This window comes from Ambystoma mexicanum, chromosome 4q (genome assembly GCF_040938575.1).
Source record: "Ambystoma mexicanum isolate Mex_15411 chromosome 4q, UKY_AmexF1_1, whole genome shotgun sequence".
Classification (NCBI taxonomy): Eukaryota; Metazoa; Chordata; class Amphibia; order Caudata; family Ambystomatidae; genus Ambystoma; species Ambystoma mexicanum.
The window spans coordinates 446,590,005-446,617,272 of record NC_090928.1 but is presented as its reverse complement, the minus strand read 5'-3'; the positions used below and the strand labels follow the sequence as shown (position 1 = coordinate 446,617,272).

The 27,268-nt window shown below is 45.3% G+C and overlaps 1 protein-coding gene across 4 annotated transcripts in view; it reads left to right on the top strand.

The window, feature by feature from the left end:
* Positions 1 to 27,268, top strand: part of SANBR (SANT and BTB domain regulator of CSR) — a 1,021,507-nt gene that overhangs the window by 420,957 nt on the left and 573,282 nt on the right. For all 4 annotated transcript variants that reach the window (XM_069608017.1, XM_069608018.1, XM_069608020.1 and 1 more), the window contains 2 exons: positions 7,543 to 7,629; positions 7,726 to 7,836. In XM_069608017.1, the coding sequence (XP_069464118.1) occupies positions 7,543 to 7,629; positions 7,726 to 7,836 (198 nt within the window). The remainder of the gene's footprint in view (positions 1 to 7,542; positions 7,630 to 7,725; positions 7,837 to 27,268) is intronic.

Sequence of the window (27,268 nt, the reverse complement as noted above, 5' to 3'; positions counted from 1 at the left end):
TATAAAGTAGTTTTTATCCTGTGGCATACAAAATTACTTATGAGCAGATATACAATATGACTTTATGGAGAGCCACAACATGGACTCTCTCACTCACCCGGGATTCTATTTCTCGATAGTCAATTTCATTAATGCAGTTTCACCACTGCATTTTCGGAATTGGTTCCGGTTTTATTTCTCAGCCTTGCCTTCTCCGTCCCATACCACTATTTTTCCTCTCCGCATTCCACGGACATCTTCCTAGAGCTTTCCCTGCCAACCCCACTATTCTTTTCGTTATAATTCATTAATGTTAACATACCCCATATTCACTAACATGCATCTCAAAATGCAATTCGTAAACATGCAATTGGTATACAACCCGCATCCACAGCATGTTCCTTTAATGTACTACATTTTATATTTTTAGCTGCCAAAAGATAAAAATTAAGAACCGCCCTTTTCATGTGACTTTTATGGACTTGCAGGATGCTTCTGATTTGGGTCAAGTTATGGAAAATATGACAGGAAATGCATAGTGCTTTTTTCTCCACTTAGAAAATGGTTGTATAATGAAAAAGGTCATAATAAGATGTGTGAAAGGGGTCAACTGTTAGAACTTAGTATGTGTACAAGAAACCAAGTAGTAGCTCAGTATTTTTTGAATAGTTGACCGACATGGACTGATCACGTTGAAAAATTGAAAAGTTGGGATTTCCACAGTCAGGAATGTTATTGATACATTCTCAAACAGTTATGGTAGCTTACATGGTGATAAACTGTTTAGTACGTATTGAGCTAATCAGTGCACTTTGTGCGCTATTGGCAGCTTCAGGGAAGGTTAATTGCATCCATATTAAATTTCACATTTTTAAGAGCGGTGGTCGGCTTGGAAAAATCCCCTTTACGCTTACTCCTACATAAGCAATTGGGATGAAGTTATATTTGTGATACCGTCAATCAGTGATGCCCTTGGAACTCCCTGACTCTGAAATAAATGTATAGCTTCCTTTCTTATCTCTTCAGAACAATGCAGTACGAGACCGTGGTCATATTATATTAATGGGGCATTGACCTGCTTTAGATATGAGCAATCATTTCACAATCACTGTGAATGGCACGTCCTTTCTTGCAACAATAATTTTGATTCAAGCCACCGACTTCATAGAAAAGCTCACTCTAACCAAAATAAAACGGTTTATCTGAGTACTCCACTTAAAACTAATGATGGCCCCTAGAAATATGTAGTATGAGTAAAAAGCAGATGGACAAGGTTCCTGCTAATCCGTATGCAATTTGGACAACATCCTTTATGGCTCACTGAGCGTGCTGGAAAGAGCTAGCCCCTGATGAACAAATATGTAATTGAGGCAGCGGACAGTGGAGTGGAGTACATGCACATTCCTTTTTTTTAAAAACATATTTTTATTGGCATTTTGCATATACAACAAACAATAACATCCCTCTCCTCTTCCCCCTTCCCCGTGGCCACAGCCTCTTCCAAGTCTCCTTCCCTTTTCCTTCAATATTCATCTTTGTCCATCCACACAATGTCCAATATAAGCAAGTTGTGATGACACCACTGTTACTTGTACTCCCCTTGCAATTATGTCAGGATCATCCCCTAGTCCTGACGAAATTGCACACTTCCCCCCTGTATACCATATGTGACCTACTCCATTGTTAGCATCCTCGACAACCTCTGGAGCCAGTCTATCCCCGTTGGAGGCTGTCTCTGCCTCCAGCACTTTGCTATCACCAGCCATGCCGCTATCAAGATCATCTTGAAGGCCCTTTTCTGAGTCTTGGTGGGCAGACTGATTCCTGGATCAAATAATCTGCACATCCACTCTGGGGCCAAAAGCTATACTAAAAGTAATCATTGCTATAACGTCGGTCCAGAATTGTGCTAGTTCCGGACATTTCTACCATATGTGCGCCAAGTCCCCGCTCCCCAAACTCCCTCTCCAGTAATCCTGTCACACTGTGGAATATATACTGTGTAACTTGACTGGGGTACAGTGCAACTGCATCATAATCTTGTACCAAGTTGTACCAACCTCATCAGTTTAGGGATATTCCCCCATGTTTTCCCAATGCTCTGTGGGGATATCAGTGCACAAAGTACTCTGCCATGTTCGATATCTAGTGTCTTAGTTGATATTGCCCCATTTTATCCCTTTGTGCGAGTCCTATATGTTGTTTACATGGCTCAAACGTGAGTATTGCTGTCCCTTATGCCATATCCCCCACTTTCCTACAACCCACCTTCTCCCATTGCCGTAAAGATCCCTGCACCATCTCTGGAGAAAACGGAAGGTTACAAAATAGCAGTTTGAAGTGAGAGGGATGTGAGGAAAGGGCACCCTGCTCCAACAGCCGGTCGCAGATATTGCATACTGCTGATATTATCTGACTCATACCGGTGTTCTGGGGTCTATCTTGTCTGCGGATCCACAGAATTTCCTCCAAGGGCTTTCTTACCACTGCCCTGTCCATCTGCACCCATGGTTTAGACCTTCCCCCCGAAAACCATTGCCACACCACCTTCAGCTGGACCACCACATAATATTTAACACAATTCAGGAGTCCTAAGCCCCCTTTATCTCTGGGAACCCTTAATGTCTGCAGAGCTGTCTGGGGGTGCTCTTTCTGCCATACAAAGGTGAGAACAACATTTTGAGTGCCACAAAAAAAGGACTTCGGGACGGGAACGGGTGGGGCCTGGAAATAATATAAATATTCTCAGCAGTGTGACTATTTTCACTCTCGCAACATGGCCCATCCAGGATATTGACAGGGGGTTCCACTTCCTCAAGTCTGCCCTAATCTGTTGCAGTACCCCGGGTAGTTCCTATCGTATAGCTTTTGCATTGTGTTGGCGATGTTAACCCCTAGATATCGTATGCTTCCCTCTGGCAGGCTAAAGGGGAATAGGAGAGCAGGGCATGAAGCTGTGCCTAGGTGAGCGCCAAGCCCAGTAGCTCTGCATATTAATTTTTAATTCCTGCTACCTGTTCAATGATTCGATGTTCTTTCACAAGGGCCGGTATTGAGGATACCTGGTCTGTCAAGGTCACTAACATGTCGTCAGCGAATGCGACCACCTTGAATTCCTCCTGCCAAATGGAATACCTCTTATCCGCTGGTTAAGCCTAATTTTCATAAGTAGAGGCTCCAGATACAAGGCGTATAACAGCAGGGACAATGGACACCCCTACCTCATCCACAGAGGATGGGGATGCATCTGGAGAGGTTGGCATTCACCCTACAACCGTACTGTTGGGTTCCTGTAGTTAGCTCTCACCATCTGCAAGAACCTGACCCCCACCCCCATTTGCTCCAGGGCATAGACCAGGAATGACCACTCAACGCGGTCAAATGCCTTTTTGGTATCTAATGAAATCGGCATAGATGGCACCTGTCGTTTCGAGGCTTTTTTTCGACCAAGTGGCATATCCGCCTATTATTGTCAACGGTCTGTCGCCCTGATCATTGTCAATCAGCTTCGGGAGCAAAGGAGACAGTCGTGCAGCCAGGATGCCTGTGTATATTTTTGCATCGATATTCATCAATGCAATGGGTCTGTAGGACCCACAGTTTTTCTGATCTTTGTTGGGCTTCCGGAACACCACCACTTTAGATTCCGACATGGACAGCGTTACCATACCCTTACCTGCTATAAGAGTTTAATAGAGTGGTAAACCTTGATACTAGCTTAATTCTGTACTTCTTATAGAACGCCTGGAAGCCATCAGGCCGTGGCACTTTGTTAAACAGGAAGGACTTAATTGCTTCCTCACTTATTTCCTCTTCCAAGGTCTCGCTTTCTGTGGGTGTCATTTTCGGGAGGGGTATTATCTCATAATACAACCCGACCGCCTTATGTTCAGGGCCAGCTGAGGCATACAAGGATTCATAAAAGTCTGTGAACGTTTCTATAATGGATGTGGTATCTGTCGCTACCGAGCCATCAGTATTAGCTATTTGAAGAATGGTTTGTGTAGCTGCAGATGTTTTAAACTGCTGCGCCAACAGCTGGTCCGCCTTATTGGCGCTAACATAATATCTCTGTCTAGCCGGAAAAGGGGACATTTCGATCCTGCGGGTTCATAATAGACCTAGTTGGCCTTGGATATGTTTCAGCATCTTTTGTAGGGCCCTCCTCCTCCCCCAATTGGGTCTTTAACTCTTCTTGCATTTTCTCCCTATTGTTTCTCCCTTTGCAGCCAGAGGGCAATCCGTTCTCCCTGCATCGCTGCCTTAAACGCATCCCACATCCCTTCCGCAGTGACCTCCCGGGTATCATTGGTGGCAAAGTAAAAGTCTATTTATCCCCAATTGTTTCAGTGATCTCTCTATCCTTTAGTGATTCCACTGGGAACTTCCAACCCCATAGAGCCCTCCGCTCCCTGTGGGCCTGGGCCATTATGGATATAGGGGCATGGTCCGAGAGCGAGATCAACTCCAACCCTACCTCCCCACATCTCTCATCAGCCTGGCCATTACCCATACATAGTCTATCCTGGACAATGACTTTTGGACATGAGAAAAGCATGTATATACCCTCTCCTCATCCTTCTTGGTCTGCCACACATCACGCAGGGTTAAGGTGTCAAAACTATTCAGCAGGGAGCGCAAATGTTTCTTTCTTGAAGGACTGCTCCTATTCAGCTCTCCCAGCCGTTTATCCGTGCAGTTGACATTCCGCTACATACAGCAACTCCCCCTCTGCCTCGTCCATCAACTTACCCCACACTCCTTTATACCGGCAGGCCATTGTTAACCCCCATCAGCGTGATACTACTTACCCCTTCAGGTACATCCCCCTAGGCCCTAAACTCCCCTGCACCTTGGACCACTCCCACGGTCTACTACCTTGCGCGGGGGAGTGCCTGAACTTTCTTGCTCTGTCATTTTCCTCTTCCTCCTGGTCGTAATACTTTTTACTGTGTCCCTTCCAATGTGATTTGCAGCCCAAAGGGAAAAGTCCATTTGTATTTGATCTGTCTCGCATTTAGCGCTCTTATCACCGGCCCCATGGCTCTGCTTTTTTGTAGGTTCATCAGCGCCAAGTCCTGAAACAGTTGGATGCTTGATCCATTTATTGTAATGTCAGTCTGTCCTCAAACCGCTCTCAAGCACACTCTCCTTTTGCCTGTATGAGGACATGGCGATCAAGACACCCCTCAGCCGCGCCGCTGGCTCTGTCCTCTTAGGACCTACCCTGTGAATTCTATCAATTCCTATTGCTGTCAGTGGAGTGTTCAATAGTAGGTCCCCAAAGCACTGCTGGATCATTCCTCGCAGGTCTACTTGCTGGACTGCCTCACTGAGTCCTTTCACACTGATATTAGATTGGTTCAATGGAAGCTCCAGGTTCTGAGTCACCCTTGCCACCTGCTCCAGCAGTTCATTATTCTGCTTCGCCTCCTCTGACACTTCTGTTAAGGCCTGCTCGGTGGTATCTGTCTACCAGGCTCTTCACATCCTCCCTAACCTCCTTCGGAGAGTTCTTCAGATCGTCTTTCAGAGATGTGAATTGATCTTGGAGGGTTCCCATGATCCTTCCCGCCAGGTCTTTGAAGCACTCCTTTAAGTCTTCCTTACTGTGCGCTATGCTCTCCTCTCCAGACACATGCTTTCGCTCTCCTGTCATCGTCTTTCATGGGGGGTCACTGGAGCCTCCACCCGTTGTTTCCAGCAGCGTTCTAAGTGTCCTTCCTGGGAGGGGGGGTACATTTTTGGGTGGGCCAGTGTTTCTTTCCCCTTTGCTCTGGGAATCTGGGAGTTACGCGCTCACCCACACTCCACCTGTTCCAGGTGTAGGCCCACCACTGCTGCCCCTCGCCACAGCTGTGTCCGTATGCCTCACTGTCTGTTGTCTCCTGCAGCTTGTCTCCTCCATCTGGCTTGTGGGCTTTTTCCTATTGACTCTTGGGGCACCTCCAGTCAGGCCTGCCGCCCCCATTCCTCCATTTCCACTTGACCAGAGTCACCTCCTTATCACTGGTTGCGTCCCAGGGGGGCCTATGCTCTTATAGCCCTCCTTCACCGTTGCATGCATTGCCCGCCTTAGTGCACTCTCTACCTGGCTGTAGGGATCCGCTTTGCCATTATATCCAGGGTCCACTTGCCCACATGTGTGGGTGCTGCTCTCTCCGCTCTTCACCGCCCCTCAGGGCTCACTCCTGATCAGCATTTTGTGCCGGGGACTCTCCCCGTTCTGTTAATGTTGTATGAGGCAGGGGGGCAGACAGCAGACGGGATCTCACCTTTCCCAGTGTAGCTGGAAGGTTCTCGAGGAGCACCTCAAACCCTTCCTTTCTTCCTGCATGCGGCTCGGGAACTCGCTCCTCACCATGTTCCCCGGGTCCTCTCTTGCACCTTTCTTGTGTTGTCCTCAGTCTCATACCGAGCCACCTCCCGTGCTGTTGCTGCCTGTAGGTTAGGGGTGTCGCTCCTCCTCACCCCCGCCACCAAGGGACTCAACGGCACTTCCCCTGGACGTTGCCTACATGCCATGGGACCTGGGCTCTCACCCCTCTTGCCGTCTTCCTGGATGAGATTCTATCCGGGGCTACAACCAAAAGATCAGGGGCTATAGCCCCCTTAGCCCCCCCCTAGCAACGCCCCTGGTCATTGGTGCTGCTCTCTGGTCTTTCCCAGTTGCGCACCTCCTCACCCCCTATGCCGCCAGGGAGCCCGGATGCTGCTCCCTGACTCCGCTGTCAGATGGTTGCGGACTCACTGACCCGCCCTGCTATCTCGGCTAGCTGTCAGGTGCTTCGGGTGGGGGGAGACACTAGCTTGGGACCCCGCCGGCGCTGCTCTGCAGCTTTCCGCCACCTGGCAGTTGCTGAGTGTCGGTGGACGCCGCCGTGGAGGGCACGCTCCGAGATAGCAGGCTACCGTGCTGAATCCGTGTTGTCAGCGGTTCATTGCCTCCGGTCTGCGGGTGGACGGGGGCACTCTCACCTCCTCCCCATCTGCTAAATGGAACTCGCTGGCTTGCTCCCATACCAGACACAGGACAGAGCATGGCTCTGTGCACCCTCCTCACTCGGCGACGAACTTGGAATACACTTTCTTTTTTGTAATCAATATTTAATTGATTTAAGGCTTACATTTTTACTTCCATTACTTCTTGCCACCAGGGTGCGTATATATCGACTCAATATTTTATGTCTGTTGATAATGTGTAACATATGCACCGTTTATAGCATAGAAAATGTGTTAAAAAGGAAAACTAAATCATGCCATTGCCTTCGCTTTTTCCCAATGACGTAGTAAGGGAGGTAAATCGGAATTTTCTACTGTTTGTAACTGAGGAGGGAGTTTCAACCATGTGATTTTTATCATGATTATGCTTTTTATGTACTGGGATTTCATTAATGTTACTTTACTGTTGCAATTTTTTTGTATGAATTGTGATTTGATGGAAAATCGCTTTTGGGAGCAATCCATTTCTGATCTGATAAGCTAAATTAGGTCGGTTTAAACATAATTATTTGCAGGTAATGTGGGACCTGTTTTTAAAGGTTGCGTTCTTTTCATTGGCAGTAAAATATTTTGTAAGAAGATTGAGAGATTATTTGATCCTGCTTATGAGAACTTGGACTCTCCCGGAAAGGCTGCAACGCTGTACAGGTTGGTCATCATTGTGCTAATTTTACTTGCATGTGGTCACTAGTGGATGCATGCTTCTCGCAAGGCTCACTTTACACCCCCTTCCTTTTTCTGCAGATGCTGTTTGTGCAAGAAGCTTCTGACTAAAGAAAACGAGCAAAAGATCTCTTGTCTTCCAGGAAAGATCAACATAAATCCTCATGGGAATATTGTGTATTATCACATCAGGTTTGTTGGACCTGCATGTTTTCATTTAATAACAGAATGTACTGATGACAAAGGGTGAATTGTTCATTCTGACGTGTCAGAAACCTGTACAAATGACATTAATTTATATATGACATATTTTATATATGTTCCTAAAAGGACATTGCTCCCTGTCAGTTGCTTCTTTTGAGTTTCACTTGCTTGCAGCTAGGGAGTTGCCTATGATGCAAATGATGTAGGACAGTGGTGCATTAATGTTAATCGAATTCATAATGGGCATAGACCTGTTCTGCTCACATCCAGCAACTGCCTTAGCTCCTGGTCTATGCATTATTGAACTACTAATTGCTTTTATCTCGTGTTTTGTAAGTAGGTCAGTGCTTTCAGTTTGTGTAACTGTCCTCTGAATTTGATACTACAGACCAAAATTAGAAGAACGAACATTAATTTTAGAAATGACACATTTCAATCTACTTCACAAAGGAGGGCTTTTTTACAAAGCCTTATCTGTGAAGTGCTAAATGTGATTCTTCACAATACATTTTAGGCATTTGATAATCACTTTAGTTACATTCTTCAAAGCATAGCTACATCAAACTGATGGTGTTTATCCTTCAGATTAACTATGAAAAGGCAAGTTTTCATGCAGTTTATTTTGATTTCCAACATGTCACTAGAAAGGGAATAGTTTATAATTGTGGCTTTAAGGAAGTGAACTGTGGTGCTTAAATTGTCAGTAATGGTGTCTTAATTAAAGGTATGTGAGCACTGTAAAATAAGAAAAAAAGATTCATATAAATAAAGATAAAGGGAAAATTGGGTATGGCAAATAAAATCAACGATAGCACATTAGTAAATCAGCGTGGAAACACTGAGGGAGAACCTGTGATACGTGCCTATGTGGACACATTCCCATTTTTATTTAGTAATTCATCACTGATTCTTCAAGCTTCCAACTGCCGCAGTAATTGGTGTAGCTATTCAACTTGGTGATACTCACTTTATCAACCTTGGAAGGATGAAGGGTTGTATCAGACCCTGCAAACCCTGCTGGATATTGTACTAATAAGCTTATTTAGCCCTGTAATGAGGGCACTTCTTAAGTTTTTAAAATTACAGACATGTTCGCAATTACAGTAACATGGTTGCACAAAACCTCCCAGATATCTGCTGATAATGTTACACCTGAAGGGAATATTGCTAAGCAACTGAGCCATTTTGCTAATATTAGAAAACAGACCCCCGTGAAAAATAAGATTCCTTATGCCCCTATCTCATTAATTCCTAAATTTGAATTTCATCTCTGTACTTGGGGAGAAATTCATGATATTATCATGAGCCTCAAATCAACCACATGCTAAGGGGACCCTTGTCCTTCTAACATCCTGAAAGACTTCTTAGCCGTTACTATTCCATGGACCACTAAGCTTATTAATATGTCTTTTAGTGAAGGCATTGTTCCTACCTCCTTGAAAAACGCCTGGATCTCTCTGTTGCTTAAAATGAACACATTAGATCCAGCCATAGCCAAAAACTGTCACCCTATAACCAGTGTGCCATACTTATTAAAAATTCCTGATAGAGTTGCCTATCTCCAACTCCAAAACTTTGTGGAAGAGAATACAATCTTGGGCACTCATCAGTCAGGCTTCAGGGCTCAGCATGGGGCTGAAACTGCACTCCTAGATCTTAAATCCAACATCTCAAACATTGTAGAAAAAGGCCATCCAGCCCAGCTAATGTTATTGGACCTTCCTACGGCCTTTGATCTCATAGACCACAATCTCCCACATGAAAGGCTGCTTAACATCGCTAAACTCTCAGAAAAAGCAGCAGATTGGATCTCATCCTTCTTGAGCTCTAGAACAGCAAGAGTGGACTTTCAGGATGCCGAAGCCACTTCCATCCTCTCTACGTGCGGAGTGCCTCAGGGATCTTGTTTATCACGACCTTGTTTAATGTATACACCAGACCATTTCTTGATCTTCTTGATGATCGGGGTGTCCAATATGCAAATTATTAGGATGACAGCTAGGTCCTCTTCGAGCTGTCAGGTACATATGCCACTGACCTCAAAAATGTGAATCACATTTACAATGAAATTCAAACTTGGATGGCCTATAGCTCTCTAGCGCTTTACACCGAGAAAACAGAGCTCCTTATTCTTGACACAAGCCCCCACTTGAAGAACATTGACCATAGGTATTCCCATCTTTCTTTCATGGGCAACCGAATTCCGATCAGTAAATCAGTTAACACTATATTGGACTGAACTCTCCATGAAACAACATGTTTCAAGCGTGCACTTATCCTGTGGATATATTATCAAGTTACTTTATCAAATCAAACCATACCTCTGTATTAAAAACAGGTATCTTCTGGGCGCAGCCCTAATCAATTTGTGACTTGATTAATATAATAGGCTGCTTATGGGCACTTCGCAATATAATATTGCTCGCCTGCAAACCACACAAAATGGGGCCGTCAGGGCAATATACAGTCTTTCCGAGAATGATCATATATCTAACTACAGAAAAATTTTACATTGGCTTCCGTCCAAACCAAGAATTAGACATATGGTAATTTCCCTGACTTACAAAGGCCTGAATGCTGCCCATCCCCTTTATCTCGAAAGAAGAATTTCTCATGGTCAACCAACCAGAAGCTTGCACTCTAATAGCTCTTACTCACTGTATCAACCTTGCTTTCTCCTAAAAAGTTTCAGAGGCACCTGTTTCGAGGTCTGTGCTCCCCAAGAATGGAACACACTCCCTTCTGCTTGCAGACTATCAGCCTCACTTCCGGTCTTTAAAAAGGCCATCAAAACCAAGCTCTTTAACTCTGCTGATTAGGAGCCTCTTTCTCTTTCCTGCCTGATCTGCTCCTTTTGATTTCTCTCTGATCTTTTCTGTCTTGGCTTGGCTTTGCGGTCTATGGGCGTGTAGCGCGTTTAAAAAGTTAAAAATAAATAAATAAATACCAAAGTGACGCTATTCTTGGGCCAATTTACTAATGAAAGGAAGTGCAAACAACTTTGACCATAGCTTCAGCACATGTTACATATATCCACCAAAATTCCAATGTTTGAAGAGTTAACTGGCCATCTTATTTTGCAATTTCCTAATAATATTCATGACCTGTTGTTGTGGCATCTCTGTATACACTCATTTTGGTAGAATGATTTTCCCATTGTACAGGTGTTTGATTCCTTAGTGCCTTTGACCTGCTTGATGTGCGAATGATCACCTCCTGCTGCTTTGGCTGTGGCCTGAAAATGGACAGACCCGATCAATTCGGACTTAATATTTACAAATAAGTTCAGCAAAAACTAATATGTGGAATCTTTTCAGATGTTATCATTAAATTTGTTATGCAATACAGCTCCATAATCATGTGCCAGCATCTCAGCTTATCAATATGGTCAGCAGTTACACATGGGACCAATGTGCGTTTAGCCCCAACGTTTAAAACAGTTCTAACAGTCTGGTGATGTCCTGAAACCTCTCCCGGCTCTCGGGCAGGCAGTTTTTCCACAAATATGTTACTTCAGTTGGCTTTTGAGTATTTATTTGCTTAAACGTCTTCATAATTTGTTTAATTCTAAACGTGTGGGGTTTGTGAGATCTTATAATTACCAAGTGTTGAAAGGTCTTCTTAGCTATTGTTCCACATTACATTTGTTTCCCTGGAGACCCTTCAATACTATTGGAACCTATCCCTTTCTCATTTAGCAGTTGCCCATGAACATTACATTTCATTAGCACACAGAGATCATTATGGACCTCCTCTCAGCCACTCAGAATGTTCAGAGTGCAGTCAATAACTGTGGTATTAGCTGCGTTCTGAACAGTCTGCCTTCGAAAGCAGACGGGTAAACAACAATGTATTTTCCAGCCAGCACTTCTTTACTGGGAGGAGCTTTTTTAACCCCTGCAAGATCCTATTTAACACAATTGAGAAAAAGCTAAAATATGTGAATTTGCTTTCATTTTCTTGTAGACAAACTGTTTATTCTTTCACAGCATCTAATACAAGCTCATGGTAAACCTGCTCAAGTTTAACCAAGTTGCAATTACAATACTCATGAAGACAACCTTGTTTTTTAAATACTACAAAATGAAAGATATTTTCTTTTCTAAGTTTCTATTTACTTTACTCATTATTAAAGTAACTTTTATTTCACTACCAAAACTCAAAGCATGTAGTGCTACTACCAAAATGTGCTGATAGCCTTACAGACCTTGGAAGGGGTCATTATCGCTTGGGATAATGACCCATCCCTAATTGATAGCCCTCGTCTTCGACTCAGGCCATAACTTTGTGGTGGGTAATTATCCAACGAAAATGACCCCTCCTCGGGCTATAAGGCTATAATAATGAAGAAGGAAGAAAGCCTGGCACTAGTTTGCTCTGATATTTGATTTTGCATAGAGTTCCTTCAGCAGGGTTCAGACAGTTGCATATCTGAAGGATGAAGGGAAGAGTCCAATTGAAAAAATGGGAGCACAAGGTGGGTTGGTCAACCCATTACTGTTTAGCAAACAAGTACATAGGAAATCAATCAATTTAGCACAGTGATCATGGCTTCCCTGATTTGTTTCTATGCTAGATGAGTCAGCCCTCACCACCTTCAAGGGATTTCTGATGGCATTACTCCCTGACGAGTAGTAGGGAGCTGCAATGGCTGCTTCTTGTTTGCATTTCTATTATACCCTGTGATCTTTCTAGAGTCTTGCAGGTTCCCATGATTTGGTTCTACTCCAGAATCCTGCCTTTTTCCGGGGCTTGCTCGCTTGTTCGGGCCTGTGACTACATGCTGGCCTGCTGCTGTTTCTCGAAAACAGGCATACTCTAACCCTTACAGATGCTTGCTGCTCTCATATGTCTCTAGCATGGTCGCATTGTGTGGACATTTTGCAACTAGTTGCCTTGAGTATTGTACCTGCAATAAAAAAACATATCCTGGATACCAAAAGGGCTTGGGTGCTTTGAAGTGGGAAAGAGAACACACGCACTGTAGACAAAAAGCAACAAATACATGTCAGGTGATACAGAGTCCCTTGAATGGCATGAAGGTTTTTCTGCATTAACCATTGAAGGGCCAAAGTTCTGATTTTGGCAGACGAGGGAGAGGGGGAAGATGGTCTGTAAACCCTTGCAGAAATATCCTGCAAGATCAACTTGTAGAGCTAGCCCTTGTCTGTGGTTTCCACAAGAGTTACCCAAGCAAAACCTGTGGCCTTTCAATCAGGTGTAGTAGATGGCAACCTGAATGCCTCAGATACATGAGATAGTTTGTTTCCATGTTTTATGCCAATTTAGAAACCTCGAAAGGTTTCAAACCGACTTGTCAAACGAGTTGTTCATTGGATTGGTGTGAGTGAATCATTTTTCATTTTTTAATTAACCCTTACATACTCTTGGCATGTTTAAGCTCCTCTAGAAGTGAGGTTGTTTCTTAGGAGACGTTACTAAACTGAACCATGGGTGAAATAAGAATAGATGCACTTTCATTTGAGTATCTGAATGAAATATAATTGGCTTGAGTGAGCTGAACTTGAGTAGATTGTTTTTAGGGTTATGTGACGATGCCCCTGGATGTTGTCACTTCTCTTCTAGGGGAGCCTTCTCCCATGAGTCCAGGGCAGGGAGATGAGGCTGCTACCCGATATTCCCCCTGGGGGTGGCACTCAGCGGCTGGATCTCATGGAGAAGAAAGTCACCTATGGGACTAGTGTCGACCTGGGGAGAACATGGTATTCCCATAGCCCATCTTAGCTTAAGCAACCTTCCTGACAAACCCCCTGCAACACCATCCCTAGTGTTCCTATATGTTTCTTTTTTTAAGCTATCGGCTTGCATCAACAAAATCAATTATGTTACATTTCTTAAAAACCTTTAAAACAAAATTCTATGAACCTTAATAACACTTATTAATTCTAAAAATCTACATAATTCATACAATTTTCATAAATAAAAAGTTACCTTTTGCATAATTAGCTTAACATTTCCTTTACACATTTCACCACTGCTATAGAAATACCCAGATGCTGGCCACTGAATATTTTCGCACACCATACATTCAATGTTAATGCTCTGATATTTCATAAACGTTATTTAATATCAGGCCCCGCTTTTTGCTTTTCACCACATTTTTACAGTCAATGAGTATATGTCTGGTTTGTTCCAAGTCTTCAACCTTTATACAAAAACGACAGCAGCAAAGATTAATTTCCCATTTGGCTCTAGCCCATAGGACTTCTCTTGTTGGTAACAAGTTTTAATGCATATTCATAAAAGTCATTCTAAGGTATCGATCAGGAAATGTCATTAAATAAGTTGGTAACCCATTAGAAAGTTTTACTGTTTAGATTAGTTTCTAAAATTGTCAAAGACTTTACAATGTTTACATTCATCACAATCAGACCCTCCACTTCACTGCCAACATCACTGAATTTATGTAAAGACTCTTCCTTCCGATTTGAAAGCATTGGATATTTGTCCATCCTTAAAATCATGAGAATGGGAAGTCATTAGCCAGCAAACATTTAAAAAAAAGAACCTTTTTTTAAAAAAGAATTTATTGGCATAGTCAAGCCTTTAAAAAGAATAACGACATACATATGGAACAACACGTCCAATCACCATTCATGGAAAGAAAAATGTTCAATTTCATGTTGCGCAGGAGGAGGGGATCCTCGTCTGAGTGCTTTACTGTTAGCATTCCCACAGTCTTCTCTTTCTATGTCTGTGGTTGCTAGAAGCTTTTCCACTTCTGCCAAAAGACGGATTAAGGCAAAAGTTACTTTTTTGTCCTCACCATCAAACCTCGCCTGCCACCAGTTTTCTGCACTAGGAGTGTGGTACTTCGTTGTCAGCGTTCCCAGATGCTTTGTCGTTTGAGCTCATAGTGTAATACAGAAGAGCGTTAGGTATTTAAAGTTCCTTCCTTCTGCTTGCAGAATCTGCAGTTTGGGTTCATGTCGCCCATCTTACGCAAAGATTTTAACCGTTCTTTGGTTTGAAGGCGTTGAAATGAAAGCGCATGTACAAGGTTCCACTGTTGTCTGGAAACAGCTCCACATAACTTTGTAGGCTGTTGAGTTCTCTGGATTCACTGGTGACATCTTTCATAAGTCTGCTATTCGTTCTTTTGTTCCCAGTTAGAATCCAGTCCAGTCTCCACACTTTCGTTTTGGCTAGGTTTGGATTCTCGTGCAGTGTTTTTAGATCTATTTCATAGAAGTCCAGAATGGCCTCACATTGATTGCTCCATAAAGTTAGCAGGGAGTCAGGGTTGCCAGTCCCAGGATTATGCAGGATTTTGAATTGTGGAACCACATCTTTCATAGTTGTTTTCCGAAACAGAGTTAAGATGTTCCAGCTAATACGTGCATTGACAGAGATTAGATTTAGCTCATAACTAATGCAAGCCGTAGAAGTTCCCTTCGGTAACTGTAGCACTTTTACCCTGAATATATTTTCAAGGGTGGACTACAGCTCGCCTGAACAGCCAAACACATTTTCGGCTCCAAATATTAAAGCTAGCACCTCTTTTTGGCAATAGAAGTTTCTCACAGGTTTCAGGGAGAATTTCCCATACTTTTTGTTCAATAAACTTGCTTGGCATGCAAATTGCCAACATTTTGTTTTAAGGCAATCTCTGCCCAGAGACCATCGTTTAGATGTGCACTAATTCGCATGCCCAAGTATCTTGTGTTTGTTACGGTGCTTAATGTCTCCTTTCCCAGATACCATTTGAAATGTTTGTTTTTGGAAGCCTTTAGGTTTTGCAGTGTTAGTGCCTCGCTCTTCTTTTTGTTTATATATAGGCCATTAGTTCTTACGTAACTTTCTACTGCATTAATTTTTCGCTGTAGCCCAATCGGGGTAGCGTCCAACAGGATCAGGTCGTCTGCGTATAACAACCAACTTATCAAGGACTGATGCATTTTTGGAGAGAATGAGCGGACACCATCAATTGCTCTGCCAATGTCAGATAAGAATAGATTGAATATAATGGCAGCAAGGGGACACCCTTGCTTTACACCACAAAAGGTATTGATCGCCGCCGTGAGAGTGCCCACCTGGTCTAAACGAATCTTGATGTTTGTTGCTGTGTGCAGGTCTTTAATTGCCGCTAGCAGACTTGTAGGGCAATCCCACAAAAACAACCTTTTCCAAAGCCCATGGATTTTAAAGTTAACAGGTCCAGTTTGTAACAGATCATCTGTATCAGGGTTCTTTTTGTAAAATGGAGCACCCTCCCAAAACCAGCCTTCCAATTGATTCCAATTGATTAGTGTGTTGGATATATACTGCCTCATCACAAGTCTGGCGGTAGTGCAACACAATTACCGCCGGGCTTTCATAGTGTTGCGCTGGGTTGTGCAGCTGAATTAGTGCTGCATTACAACTTGGCGTGAATGTGCCACAACTCCAGCAGTAACGCTATTAGCTCCCAAGTAGGTGGCACTAGTAGCGCTACTGCCGACGAACCCGGCGCTGTTAGCGGCGGCAAAAGTTGTATCTCCGCCGGAACGGGAAGCCTAGTGGTGGCCATTTTGAAAAACACAATCCATAAAATATCTCCCCTTCCTGCTGCCATCCAGCACTGCAAACCATCAAAAATGTCTCAGGAGGGGCTAAGAGGCAAGGGGGCCATACATCACCTCAGAAAGCCCAAATTGTGCGAGGATGAGCTTGTGGTCCTCACAGATGAGGTAGTGGCCCACTGTGAGGAGCTGAATGGAGCCAGGGAAAGAAAGACCAGTCGGCAGCGGCGGACAGCAATATGGCACAACATCGCCCAGAAGGTCTCAGAAGTTGCCAGTGTAACCTGCGATGGTAAGGACTGCCGCAAAAGGTGGAACAACTTGAGGGTAAGGGTGCAGAGACTGCTGTCCCAACACCGCCGGGAGTCCCTGGCGACAAGAGGAGGCACTGTCAAGACACTGGTCTTCACTGCATGGGAGGAGAAATGCAGTACGGTGCTCGACCTTGAGGGGATGGAGGGAGTCGGCAGTGCAGAGGTAGGAGGTAGAAGTGAGTGAATCCCCCCCCACCCCGCAATGCATGCACACGTGACAGCCCAGTATAAGAAGCCCCAGTGGACAGGCACACAAGTCAGCAGACCCCGAAGCTGGGCATGCTGACAGGGCAGAGTGACGGGACGGCACATCAGCCACCCCCAGAGCAGCCATGGGGCAGGGCACCAAGGGCACCCCTGAGCATCACAGCAGTGGGAAGGGCAGGCAAGTGAACCAAACAAATGCCATGCACACCTTACTCCTACTGGCGTATCCTGTGCCAGCGGGATTAAGGTACATGAGCAACCATGGCACCATGCAGCAGTCACCCAGTATGTAGTGGACCCAGTAGGCCTGCCTCATGAGGGCATTGCAGACAAGCCACAGGGAAGCACACGTCCCACACACAGTCATGTTCCCAGCCTGCCAATCACTGTGCACCACAGAACAGCCCGGCTGGCTGCGCATCAGTGCCCCATAGAGCCATGACTGTGCCATGGAACAAGCTACTCCCCTCACCCCCCCCAAACCCACCATGTTACTTCCACCCGGGGAGGGGATGCTGTGCCATGAAGGACCCCAAGCATGCATGTCCGACCACATCCGCCCCATCCATGGACTCCCTGTCCTACCCAAAAACAGGTCAATGAGCAACAGGCCATGGGCCACACACCCATTGCCTCATGCTACGACATGACAGTGGTCCCACATACATCCTCCCATGGCCAACCATGCCCATTTGCCCATATGTGTGGGTTCACACTCTGTAGCATAGCAAGTGTCTTGCATGCCAAAAAACGTGGGGGAAACATTCCCTATGTCCCCTACAGACACTCACGCACCGCCAGAGGCTTCGATGCAGGAGGAGGAGGAGGAGGATGCCGGCCCATCAGGCTGTGGCGCTTCAAGACCCTCAAGGTCTGCCACCACCACCCCACATAGGCACACATAATCCACACCTAGGCGCACGGACCGCCGTGCAACGTCTGCACCTAGCAAGGCCAGGCCTACAGGTGGCCCGCAGGCCCTGCCCCTACAACCAGCAACACCTGCTTCCACAGACACTGAGGAGCCACAGGGGGCAGCACCCCAGAATCAGCACTTACTGAAGGCCATCAATCCACAGGGAGCACACTGCGCCACTAGTGTCATAAATCCCCAGGGAGCCCCCGCGCCACCAGCGCGTGATGACACAGACAGACGTCAACACCCCAAACTATGGCTCACCTGCTCGCAGCCCTGGTGCAGTGTAGAGCCCCCCTCCTAGACACTGTAGTCTATCTCGCAGCATGCTGCTGCAAAGGCTGGACGTGATGGAGCGCAGGCAGCGCAAGATGGAAGCGATCGGGCGCCCTCACTCTGCACACCTACAGGCCATCAGGGGCTCTGTTCAGAGGGACACCTGCAGGGTAGTGTGTTAGATGGTGCGGAACAGGGCCGAGATCAATGCAAACACGCCCACCCTGACATTCTATACGCAACGTGTCCGTGAAATGACAGAGGGAGTCTCTGCCCTAGCAGAAGCCATACAGCATGGCAATGAGATGCAGCGGCACCGGGACCTTGTGGCGGAGTCTGTTCCATCTATCTCCACCACTCCCACGGAGGGTTCACAACAGGGCACGCCATGATGACAGCCGCACTGACTACAGTGCCAGAGATCACCTGGGGCCAGGATGGGGGAAAAGAGGCCCTGACAGTGAATGACACTGGGACATTAGCCGCCATGTGTGGCCATGCCCGGAAGTTGGTGGTATGAGGGGTGAAGGGGGAAGAGTGTGCTGGGGAGTTGGTGCTGGGAGGGAATAGGGGGGGATAGTGTGCTGGGGACATGTGAGGTGGAAGGGGGGGATAGTGTGCTGGGAAGTTGGTGGGGGAGGGTGGATAGTGTGCAGGGGAGTTGATGGTGGGAGAGGGGAGGAGGGATAGTGTGCTCGGGAGTTGGAGCGGGCATGGGGGATAGTCAGGGCACATAGTTGGAATAAAACACTTGAACTAATGCAAGGACATTCCTGATTTTGTCATTGTGGAGTTTATTTACAGAAGTGAGAGTCACACAGTGGTGCATGGCTTGTGCCAGGGAAATGACTTAAAAGAAATTGTCGATCAGTGCCTGGCGAACTAGTCTCCCATCCCTTACGTCAGCTCTGATGTTGTCTACTCTGGTCTCTGCCTCAGGCACTTTGTCATCACCTTTTGGGGGTGGCATGTCCATGTCAGGGTTTGGAGGCACATTCCTCCTCATGCAGATGTTGTGTAGCATGGCACACACAAGCACTATGTTTCCTACTTTCTCTGGAGCGTACATAAGGGCCAGTATGATCTAGGCAGCAAAAATGTACCTTTAGGGGTCCAAGGGTGCACTGAACGCACACACAGATCCTGCTGTGTGTGTGTGGTTGTAGGCTAGGTTGTGCGGTGTTCGTGGATCACACACAGGGGTCATTAGCCAAGGCAGCTGCAGGTTTCTGGAGTCACCTGCATAGGGAGAGGCACAGACATTAGCCAGGGTGGACTTACACAGCATCATGGCAATGGTCATCATGTGCATGCATATGGGGCTTCATCCAATGGCATGTGCCCGTACAATGACTGTGCATGCTGTGTCACTGGTATCATGCATTGTATTGGCATCACATGCACCCTTTTACGTTGCAGAAGATGCAGCGTGATGTGTCTGTCGGTGACATATGTACCTGGTGGCTGTCTTGTGACTGGGTATTGCTCTCGTGCATGTGGCTTGCTAGGTTGCCTGTTGGCATTCCCTATGCTTCTGGGGGCAGTGGGTCAGCATTGCAGGGTTGGTGTACATGGGTGCTGCACTGGCAGTGATGCTGTTGTGTGCTGCAATGTGGACCTTTGTTATTGCTTTTGATTATGCATGATGCGTTGTGGTATTTATAGTCATGTGTGTGGAACAAATTGCTGCTCTATGTGGTCATCTGCATGTCCGTCCAGGTTTTTTCAACATGTGCATGCTCCCTGGTCTGTACCCTGTCATCGGTGCGGGAGCTGGCCGGGTAGTGGTTTTGCATTTACTTGTCATGCCATGCTTTGTGTCATTATTCACATCCCCCGCCCCCAATTTAGTCAGGTGCTGGACAATGCATAGGTGCTGGCAGTTATACTCACCCACTATCCAGGTCTGTTATCCTCTGTGCCTCCATGTATCCTGGCAGTGTGCTGTTCCGTAAGACCATGGGGTCGTGGGTGGAACCTGAGTAGCAGGTGCAGCAGTGAGTGATGAGGTTGGGGTCGCATGTCACCTGCACATTGAGGGAGTGGTAGTGCTTGAGATTTCGGTACACTGCTTCGTGGGCCTGGGGGCCACCAACGCAACCAGGGTGCAGTCCAGGGCTCCAATTGGCATAGAACTTGCCTTCATGGCATTGACCTGGTCAGGGGTGGTGGGCAATGCGATGTGGTGTTGCACATGCCACAGGAGGGCATCCAGCAACTGGGCAAGAACTGCACAGAATGTGGGCTGCGCCAGCCGTGCATCATGGCCATGGAGTGCTGGAATGTGCTAGTACCTAGGAATTGTAATATTGACACTTGCTTGAGCAGTGCTGGCACAGCTGTACGAATGTTTATCCTGCTCCGTATGTCCTTATGTTTTGTCATCTCATTAATGGTATTCCTGTTGATGTGGTACAGAGCCACCAACTCTGTGTCAGTGTGGGTCCAGGGTGAGGGCCTGTCCCTGGGGATGGGTGGACGCCTTGCTTGTGCTCTTCTCCTTCTCTCCTCCCCCCCTAACAACCTGCCCCGTGCTCCCTGTGCCCTGGCCTGCTCCTCCTGCCACTCTGCTTCCAGACGCAGCATGAGCAACTGCCTGTCACAGCTGACAGTGGCTAAATGCAGCATGGTGTGGAAAACAGTGTTTGGGGATGGGGTGTGCCTTATATAGCCATTTGGAACGGAGTTGTTGCACCTGTGCCTTGATTTCTGCCTCTTGTGTCCATTTACCTCCAGCTGGATTCTGGAGGTAATTGCGCCATGATTTCGGCGGAGTTTGCTCCAGTTTTCTGTACTAATACTGATGAGGATGAACTTGTGATGCGGCTGTGTTTGCACCTCATGTAGGCGGCTATAATAGCACCGGCTGTATTGGTGCTGGCTGCAATAGTGCTGGCTGTGATAGCCGCTTTTGAGGGTTACCGCCAGACTTGTGATGAGGCCCACAGGTTTCAGTCCAATATACTACTATAGGAACAACCTTCAGCTTGTACAATTTATATGCTGGCAATAAGGTACATTTAACAATTTTGTTTTAAGATCGGTATCCCTTGAGCTGATAGTGAATTAACTTTTAGACCCAAAAGTTCTATATTCTTTCATTCACTCCCATCATTGTTGAAATTAAAACCCAAATATCGATATAGGTCCACTCTTAGCAGTACCAAGTCTGACACAGACCTGGTGAATCTGACTTCTTTGCGAGAACAACCAGATTTTAACACCATTATGTTTGATTTGCTGGCATTAATCGCTAATTCATTAGCTGTAGCATAAGAGTGCAGGTTGTTTAATGACCTTTGTTTGTTTCTTTGTTTATTCATAAAGCGCTCCTCACCTGCAGGTATCTGAGCCCTTTGAAGTCTGATGGTGGTTTTATCAAGTAGGGTCAAGTCATATGCATAGAATAACCAATGAATGCCTTGGCCTGCTATTCTGGGGGGGCAGGGGGATTTAGCGCTAGCGTTTGTCATAGTTTCACCTTATTCAGAGACTAACAGATATAACAAAGCAGGGGCCAATATACACCCCTGCTTTAATGCTCTGAATGTCGAGATTTTCTCTGACAATTTCCCTTGTTGATCCAATCGGATATGGAAGGAGGTGTTAGTATGTATTTGTATTATGATGTCTAACAGGCCCACAGGGCAACCCCATTTCCTCAATTTGGACTATAGGCGATTCCTATCTATGCTGTCAAATGCGACAGCGAAATCAGTGAAGGCGAGGTAGATGGGAACACTGTTTCCTGGCTTGCTTCTTTAGGTAGTTTAACAAGAATCCATTCAGGGCCGTTCCCACCCCACTTCCAAACCCTGATTGATTTCTGTCAATCCACCCCGAGGTAGATATCCACTCTTTCAATTTAGCTAAAACCAGGGTGGCGATTTTCCCGGCACATCTAGCAATTTGATTGGTCGGTAGTTGGAGGGTATCAATCTCCTTTTTAAATATCAGGATTATTATTGTGGTTTGCCATGAGGATGGTATTACTGGAGTCTCAATAATACATCTGAATATGGGTGTTTCTTTAATATAGTGTTCTATAAACCGTCCATTCCCAGGTCCCTCGACCCGTTGCTTTTAAATATGAGAGATAGGATATCCTCCTTGTCCACTATTAAGAGCGATATCTTTTTTTCCTGGGTCTCCTCCAATATGTCAGTCACTGATATAGGTTTAAAGATGTTAGTAAAATGGCTAATCCAAACATATTCTGCAATGGAGTTTATATGCCAAGCTAACTGGGGAGTGTCACGTGATTTTAATAATTTCCAGAGCTCCACTGAGTTCTTGGATGCCAAGGTTCTGAGCATAGCTTCGGAGTCCTTCTGGAGTAAATGGGATCTATACCCTCTGATCCAATTCCTAAACATAAGCCTCAGCTTTTTTCCCTCTGTGTTTCTTTTGTAACAAGGGGCCAAGCGCATGCTTATGTCTGTATGTTGGTTTTTCACCATATCCCCCTTTTTGGACAAATGAATTTAGAATCTGTATATAGCCGTCCTTCCGCTACTGTCCCTCTAGTGTAGGTTTAGTTATGTGAGCCTCCATCTTCTGATTTAATGTATTTACTGATGCTTCCATCCAGATTATTCTGTTGCTGCCCCTATTAATCTCGTTTTTTGAGTTGTATGTTTTTATAGAATATTGAGTAGTCAGAAAATTCAAAGTTACTTTTAGTGTGTTATGATCACTAAAAGCATTATCTAGGTACACTTTCAGACACCCAGCGTATTCCAATATGGATCCAGAAACATAGACATGATCTATGGTCTTTTGTTGGTTGGATCTGGACCATGTTGGCCGCAGTCGAATGTCCCCCATGAGTGCACCATTTAACATACACATCTCCCTAGAGTCCATTAGGTCGTTCCATTTATGACCCCTCTTCCGGATGCTATCCTGATTTTTTAAATTGGGTTAGATATTGGCTGTCTAGTTGTATGCAGGTGATATTCAAATCATTGCAAATTATTATCCCCATTATGGACGGATCGGACAGACTTTCGTTAACTAGCTCGGCCACCGCATCTGAAAATTCTTTGGCAGCCATAGCAGCTGGGTTCCAATATAGATTCAATAATGTAAATTGGCCCAAACCCAAATAAGATCTGTCATCACAAGTTATTTTAACTGCTTGGGTAAAAGGGTGATCTCCATTCCGGAACTGTGAAGCATTAATACATGTCGGGCCTATTTGAAAGTCAAGTTTCCTGAAGAACCACTAAATCACAATCACAGAGGACCTCCAACTTTGCCCCAAATAGATGAGAAAAACCCCTTGTATTCCAGAACCCCAGCTTGATGGCTACTGACCTCCTTAAAATAGCTAGTTAGTTGTGATTGTCTTCCCTAGCCAATGCTCCTGCCAGCAAAGACCAATTTTGTTCCATCTCTCTGACTGGGCCTATAGTTATTGGGTCTTGTACCTTTCTGCCCTTGTGGTTATTGGCTGAGCAGGTTATTCGCAACAGATGATACACCATAGGATTAGATGTACAATCTACAACCAAGGGCTCTTGATACTTTAGGTAAACATTCTTATCAACCTCATATCAATCAAAGCCCATTGGACGGCACTTTCCAAGATGATAGTTCTGATTATGTTCGATGGAATGTGTAGAAACACTTCGACCAAAACCTTTTCCGACCACAACTTCACTTGCACTATGTCTCTTGAGTGTATCAGCCGTATTGATCTATTCATTATGGGATCATTCTTGCAGAGCAGTAAGCGTTCTGATATTAAACATGTGTCTGATTGGATGTGACTTGATTGCAAGCCCTCTTCAATACGTTTATACAATGATTAATTCTCCTTAGACTGCTTCAATACGTTTCTTTGTTTTTCCAATGTGTAAAAGGTTGGGACCAGATGCTCTTCATCCCTTTGTGGTGCTGCCATTCTTAGAACGTTATTTTTTGTTAGTGTTTCCCCATATGTTGGCATCAAGCCTGGGTTGGATCTGTAGCTGACTCAGGCCCAGGCCGATCTGCCAGGCCGTCGTCTGAATCAGTTGTTAAATTCAACAATTCCAGATCAACTGAGATTTCATTTTTTGAACTATCTCTAGGACCTGTGTCGTCATCTTATTGCATGAACCTTTTTGACGTGTTTGTTTAGATCTTCCTTAGTTTCTTATAGGAGCTTCTCTATATGCATGCACCACAGTAGTTAAAGCTTGCAAACATTACTGCAAGCCTTCATTCAACACAATACTAGAGGCATATATATATATATATATATATATATATATATATATATATATATATATATATATATATATATATATATATATATTTTATGGGCAAGCTCCTTTTCTTTTTCTTCATCTGGGCTTTGCTCTTTCCAAGGGTTGAAAAAGGGGATATATCCACTGGTCGTCATTTCCCACTTCAATTGTATTTGAAAAGGAATTAAGAAGGCTGTTTGCACTTAGATGTAATTCTTCCCCATTTGGAGAGTCCGGCAGCTCTGTCTGATTCAATATCGATTCCTCAGGCATCATCTCAACCTCTTCAACCTGAGACCGTATTTCCGTTTTACAGCTTTGAGGCCTATGGGATCTTTTTTTTTTTTAATACAATTGGATCCTAAGCCTTCTCGCGTTGGCAGATTTTTTTACGGGGCTACTGCGGCCATGGTTGATATCTGAATGGGAATCTGCTCCGATAAGCTTGGTTAATAGAAGCATTATGATCTTTCATACCTGTAATATAGCCTTCTATATAGATCATTTTACTATTTAATATTAACGGCAGGTAACTTGCTCATTTATTTGTCCATTTAATGGGTAATGTAGCTTAATTATCATAGTCAAGGCTAGCTGGAAAGAAGGAGTAGTTGCTAGTACGTCATCCTGGGGGCGAGCGGCCCGATATGCCAGTCTCAAGACAGGTGTAGAATGCTCTGTAGAGGAGGAGGAGTTTGACAGTGTCGGGATAAAGGATATGGAAGGCCTAGAGCGATATTTGGTGCTCTCTCGTTTTACGCTCTGACTTGTAATTTGTAATTGGTTATTTATAACGTGCTTAATACGCAGAGGTTTCTAAGCATGGGCCCGGGCATCAAACCTGTGTTGCTCCACGTCATCTTGCTTCCAAGGCTAGCGCGTTGCCCCTGAGCTATCCTCCCGGCTTTCTTAGGGGAGATGCCGTTTTGACCAAGTTGTTGTTAACGGACATCCCCGATACAACAGTTATTTGTGGGTTTAATTCCAAAGGGCCTCCTGTGTTTCCCACCTCATCTTGCCCAGAATCTTCTTCAAAGCATGATGTTTGCAGTGCTCTGTCAGGTAATGTAACGTTTGTTTCCTCAAATAGCTGATATGCTGTGTCCATTCTATTATCCAGACTTCAATGGGGCTGACCGGCTTTGATAAGCATCTCGTCAGATGGCAGTCTATTTGAGTCTGTTTGTTGGATATCAGTCACTGTTTTGGTGAAATATGCAGTAATTTTAGAACCCATGTTTTAAGGTACAGAAATTGTTTCCCCGGTGCCTTTCTGCTTGCATAGGTTTAAGAGAGACCAACAGCCCCGTTTTAAAAGAAGACCCATTTTCCCCTACTGCTATCTGGGGTCACACAGGGCCTAGGGTTAAAGGGCTCAAACTTGTGGATGCCAAAACAGGAGGGTTCAAACACTGGTCAAAATGCTGGTCGTTCTCAGCTCTATAAACTGCCGGCAATGTAGGCTGATTATCAGCATTGTCTCAGCATTGGCCCCAGTTACCAATTTGCTTCTTAGTGTCAGTGGCATGATTTCAAGCAAGGTCGCCTATTGAATATATTTAGGAGATAGTTTCCGAAGTTAAACACGCTAAGAGCAATTAATAAGCAGATTCACTCAGTGAGTGTCTCCTGCTGTTGCTAGCCGCAGCTAACTGCAGTCAACTGCTCCCACTCTGCTCCGACTCCACTGCACTCAGCGCAGGGTCGGGTAGATATAGGACCCTCCTCCCTCGTTTCACATGCTGTCATTAGGCAGTGTGGGCAGACTCCAAAAGTGCATGCACAGTGTATCCTGCAGTCAACTGTTCCCACTCTGCTCCGACTCCTATCTGTTTTCTTAAAACCAGTAAGGTTGGAAGTACTGGGACATGGAAGAGTGTGGACTGCTCAAGGGCCCTATATCCCTTTTGTACTGAAATGAGGAAGAAACCAGCTGACTCACTGAGTCGGGATCAGTACTGAGACGAGAAAGAAGTGCAGAAGCATAAAGAGTTCCTCTATAAACCATACTGAATGGCCTAGTCATTATAGACTTCCTATCGGCGAAGACACAGCTGAAATAGAAGAGGGAAATTCAAACACAGAGAGAGAGAGAGGCCCTCCCTGGAGGAACCGAAAGAATCAAATGCCGTGCGAGGAAGGAAGAAGCAGCAGAGGGCGGGAAAGATACCCGTTTGGAGAGGTGTCCCCGGAAGATCTGCTGTGGAAAAGCTGGAGCGGGAGATGCGAGGCGGAGCAACCTCCTGGTGAAAAGACTGGAGCAAGGAAACCGCCTGGGCCGATCAGCCCACCAGCAGGGAGCTGCTGTAGAGCCGCCGCAGTCCCTAGAAAAATCGGATGGGGCCACAGAGCCTAAAGGAACCACTGCAGAGTCACCGCAATGCCTGGAGTGATCGGAAGATGGCGTAGAGGGGAGCCAAAGCCAGCAGACAATTGAAAACACACAGAAGAGGGTGAGAAGGCCGGAACGGTTGTAGGGGCCCCCGAAAGACAGAGAAACCACATATAAGGTCTGGTACCCGGAGAGAAAGAAACCAATATCAAAGGGGTCTCGGACCCAAGAAATAAAGAAACTGACATCAAATGGGTCTGGGACCCAAGAGAAAGAAACCAATAAGAAGGGTCTGCGATATGACAAAAGGAATATCTGGCAGGATAGTGAACCGGGTATAATTTGTAAGAAAAGAGCTAAGAACGGTCTGGGACCCACACGCAATAACAAACTGCCTCCAAAACCATCATAGTCACAGTACATGGCAGAGTAGTGAACCAGGTGGGATGTGAACACTGTGGCACTGTGAAGAGTTTGAGAAAGGACAGGGCAAGGGAGACATATCCCCTGGTGATAATAAACATTGTGAAAGAAGCCAAGAGACGGGAGTAATTATTTTGGCAATGTGAAGAGGTTGAGAAAGGCCAGGTGAAGGGAGACATAACCCTTGGTGTTGA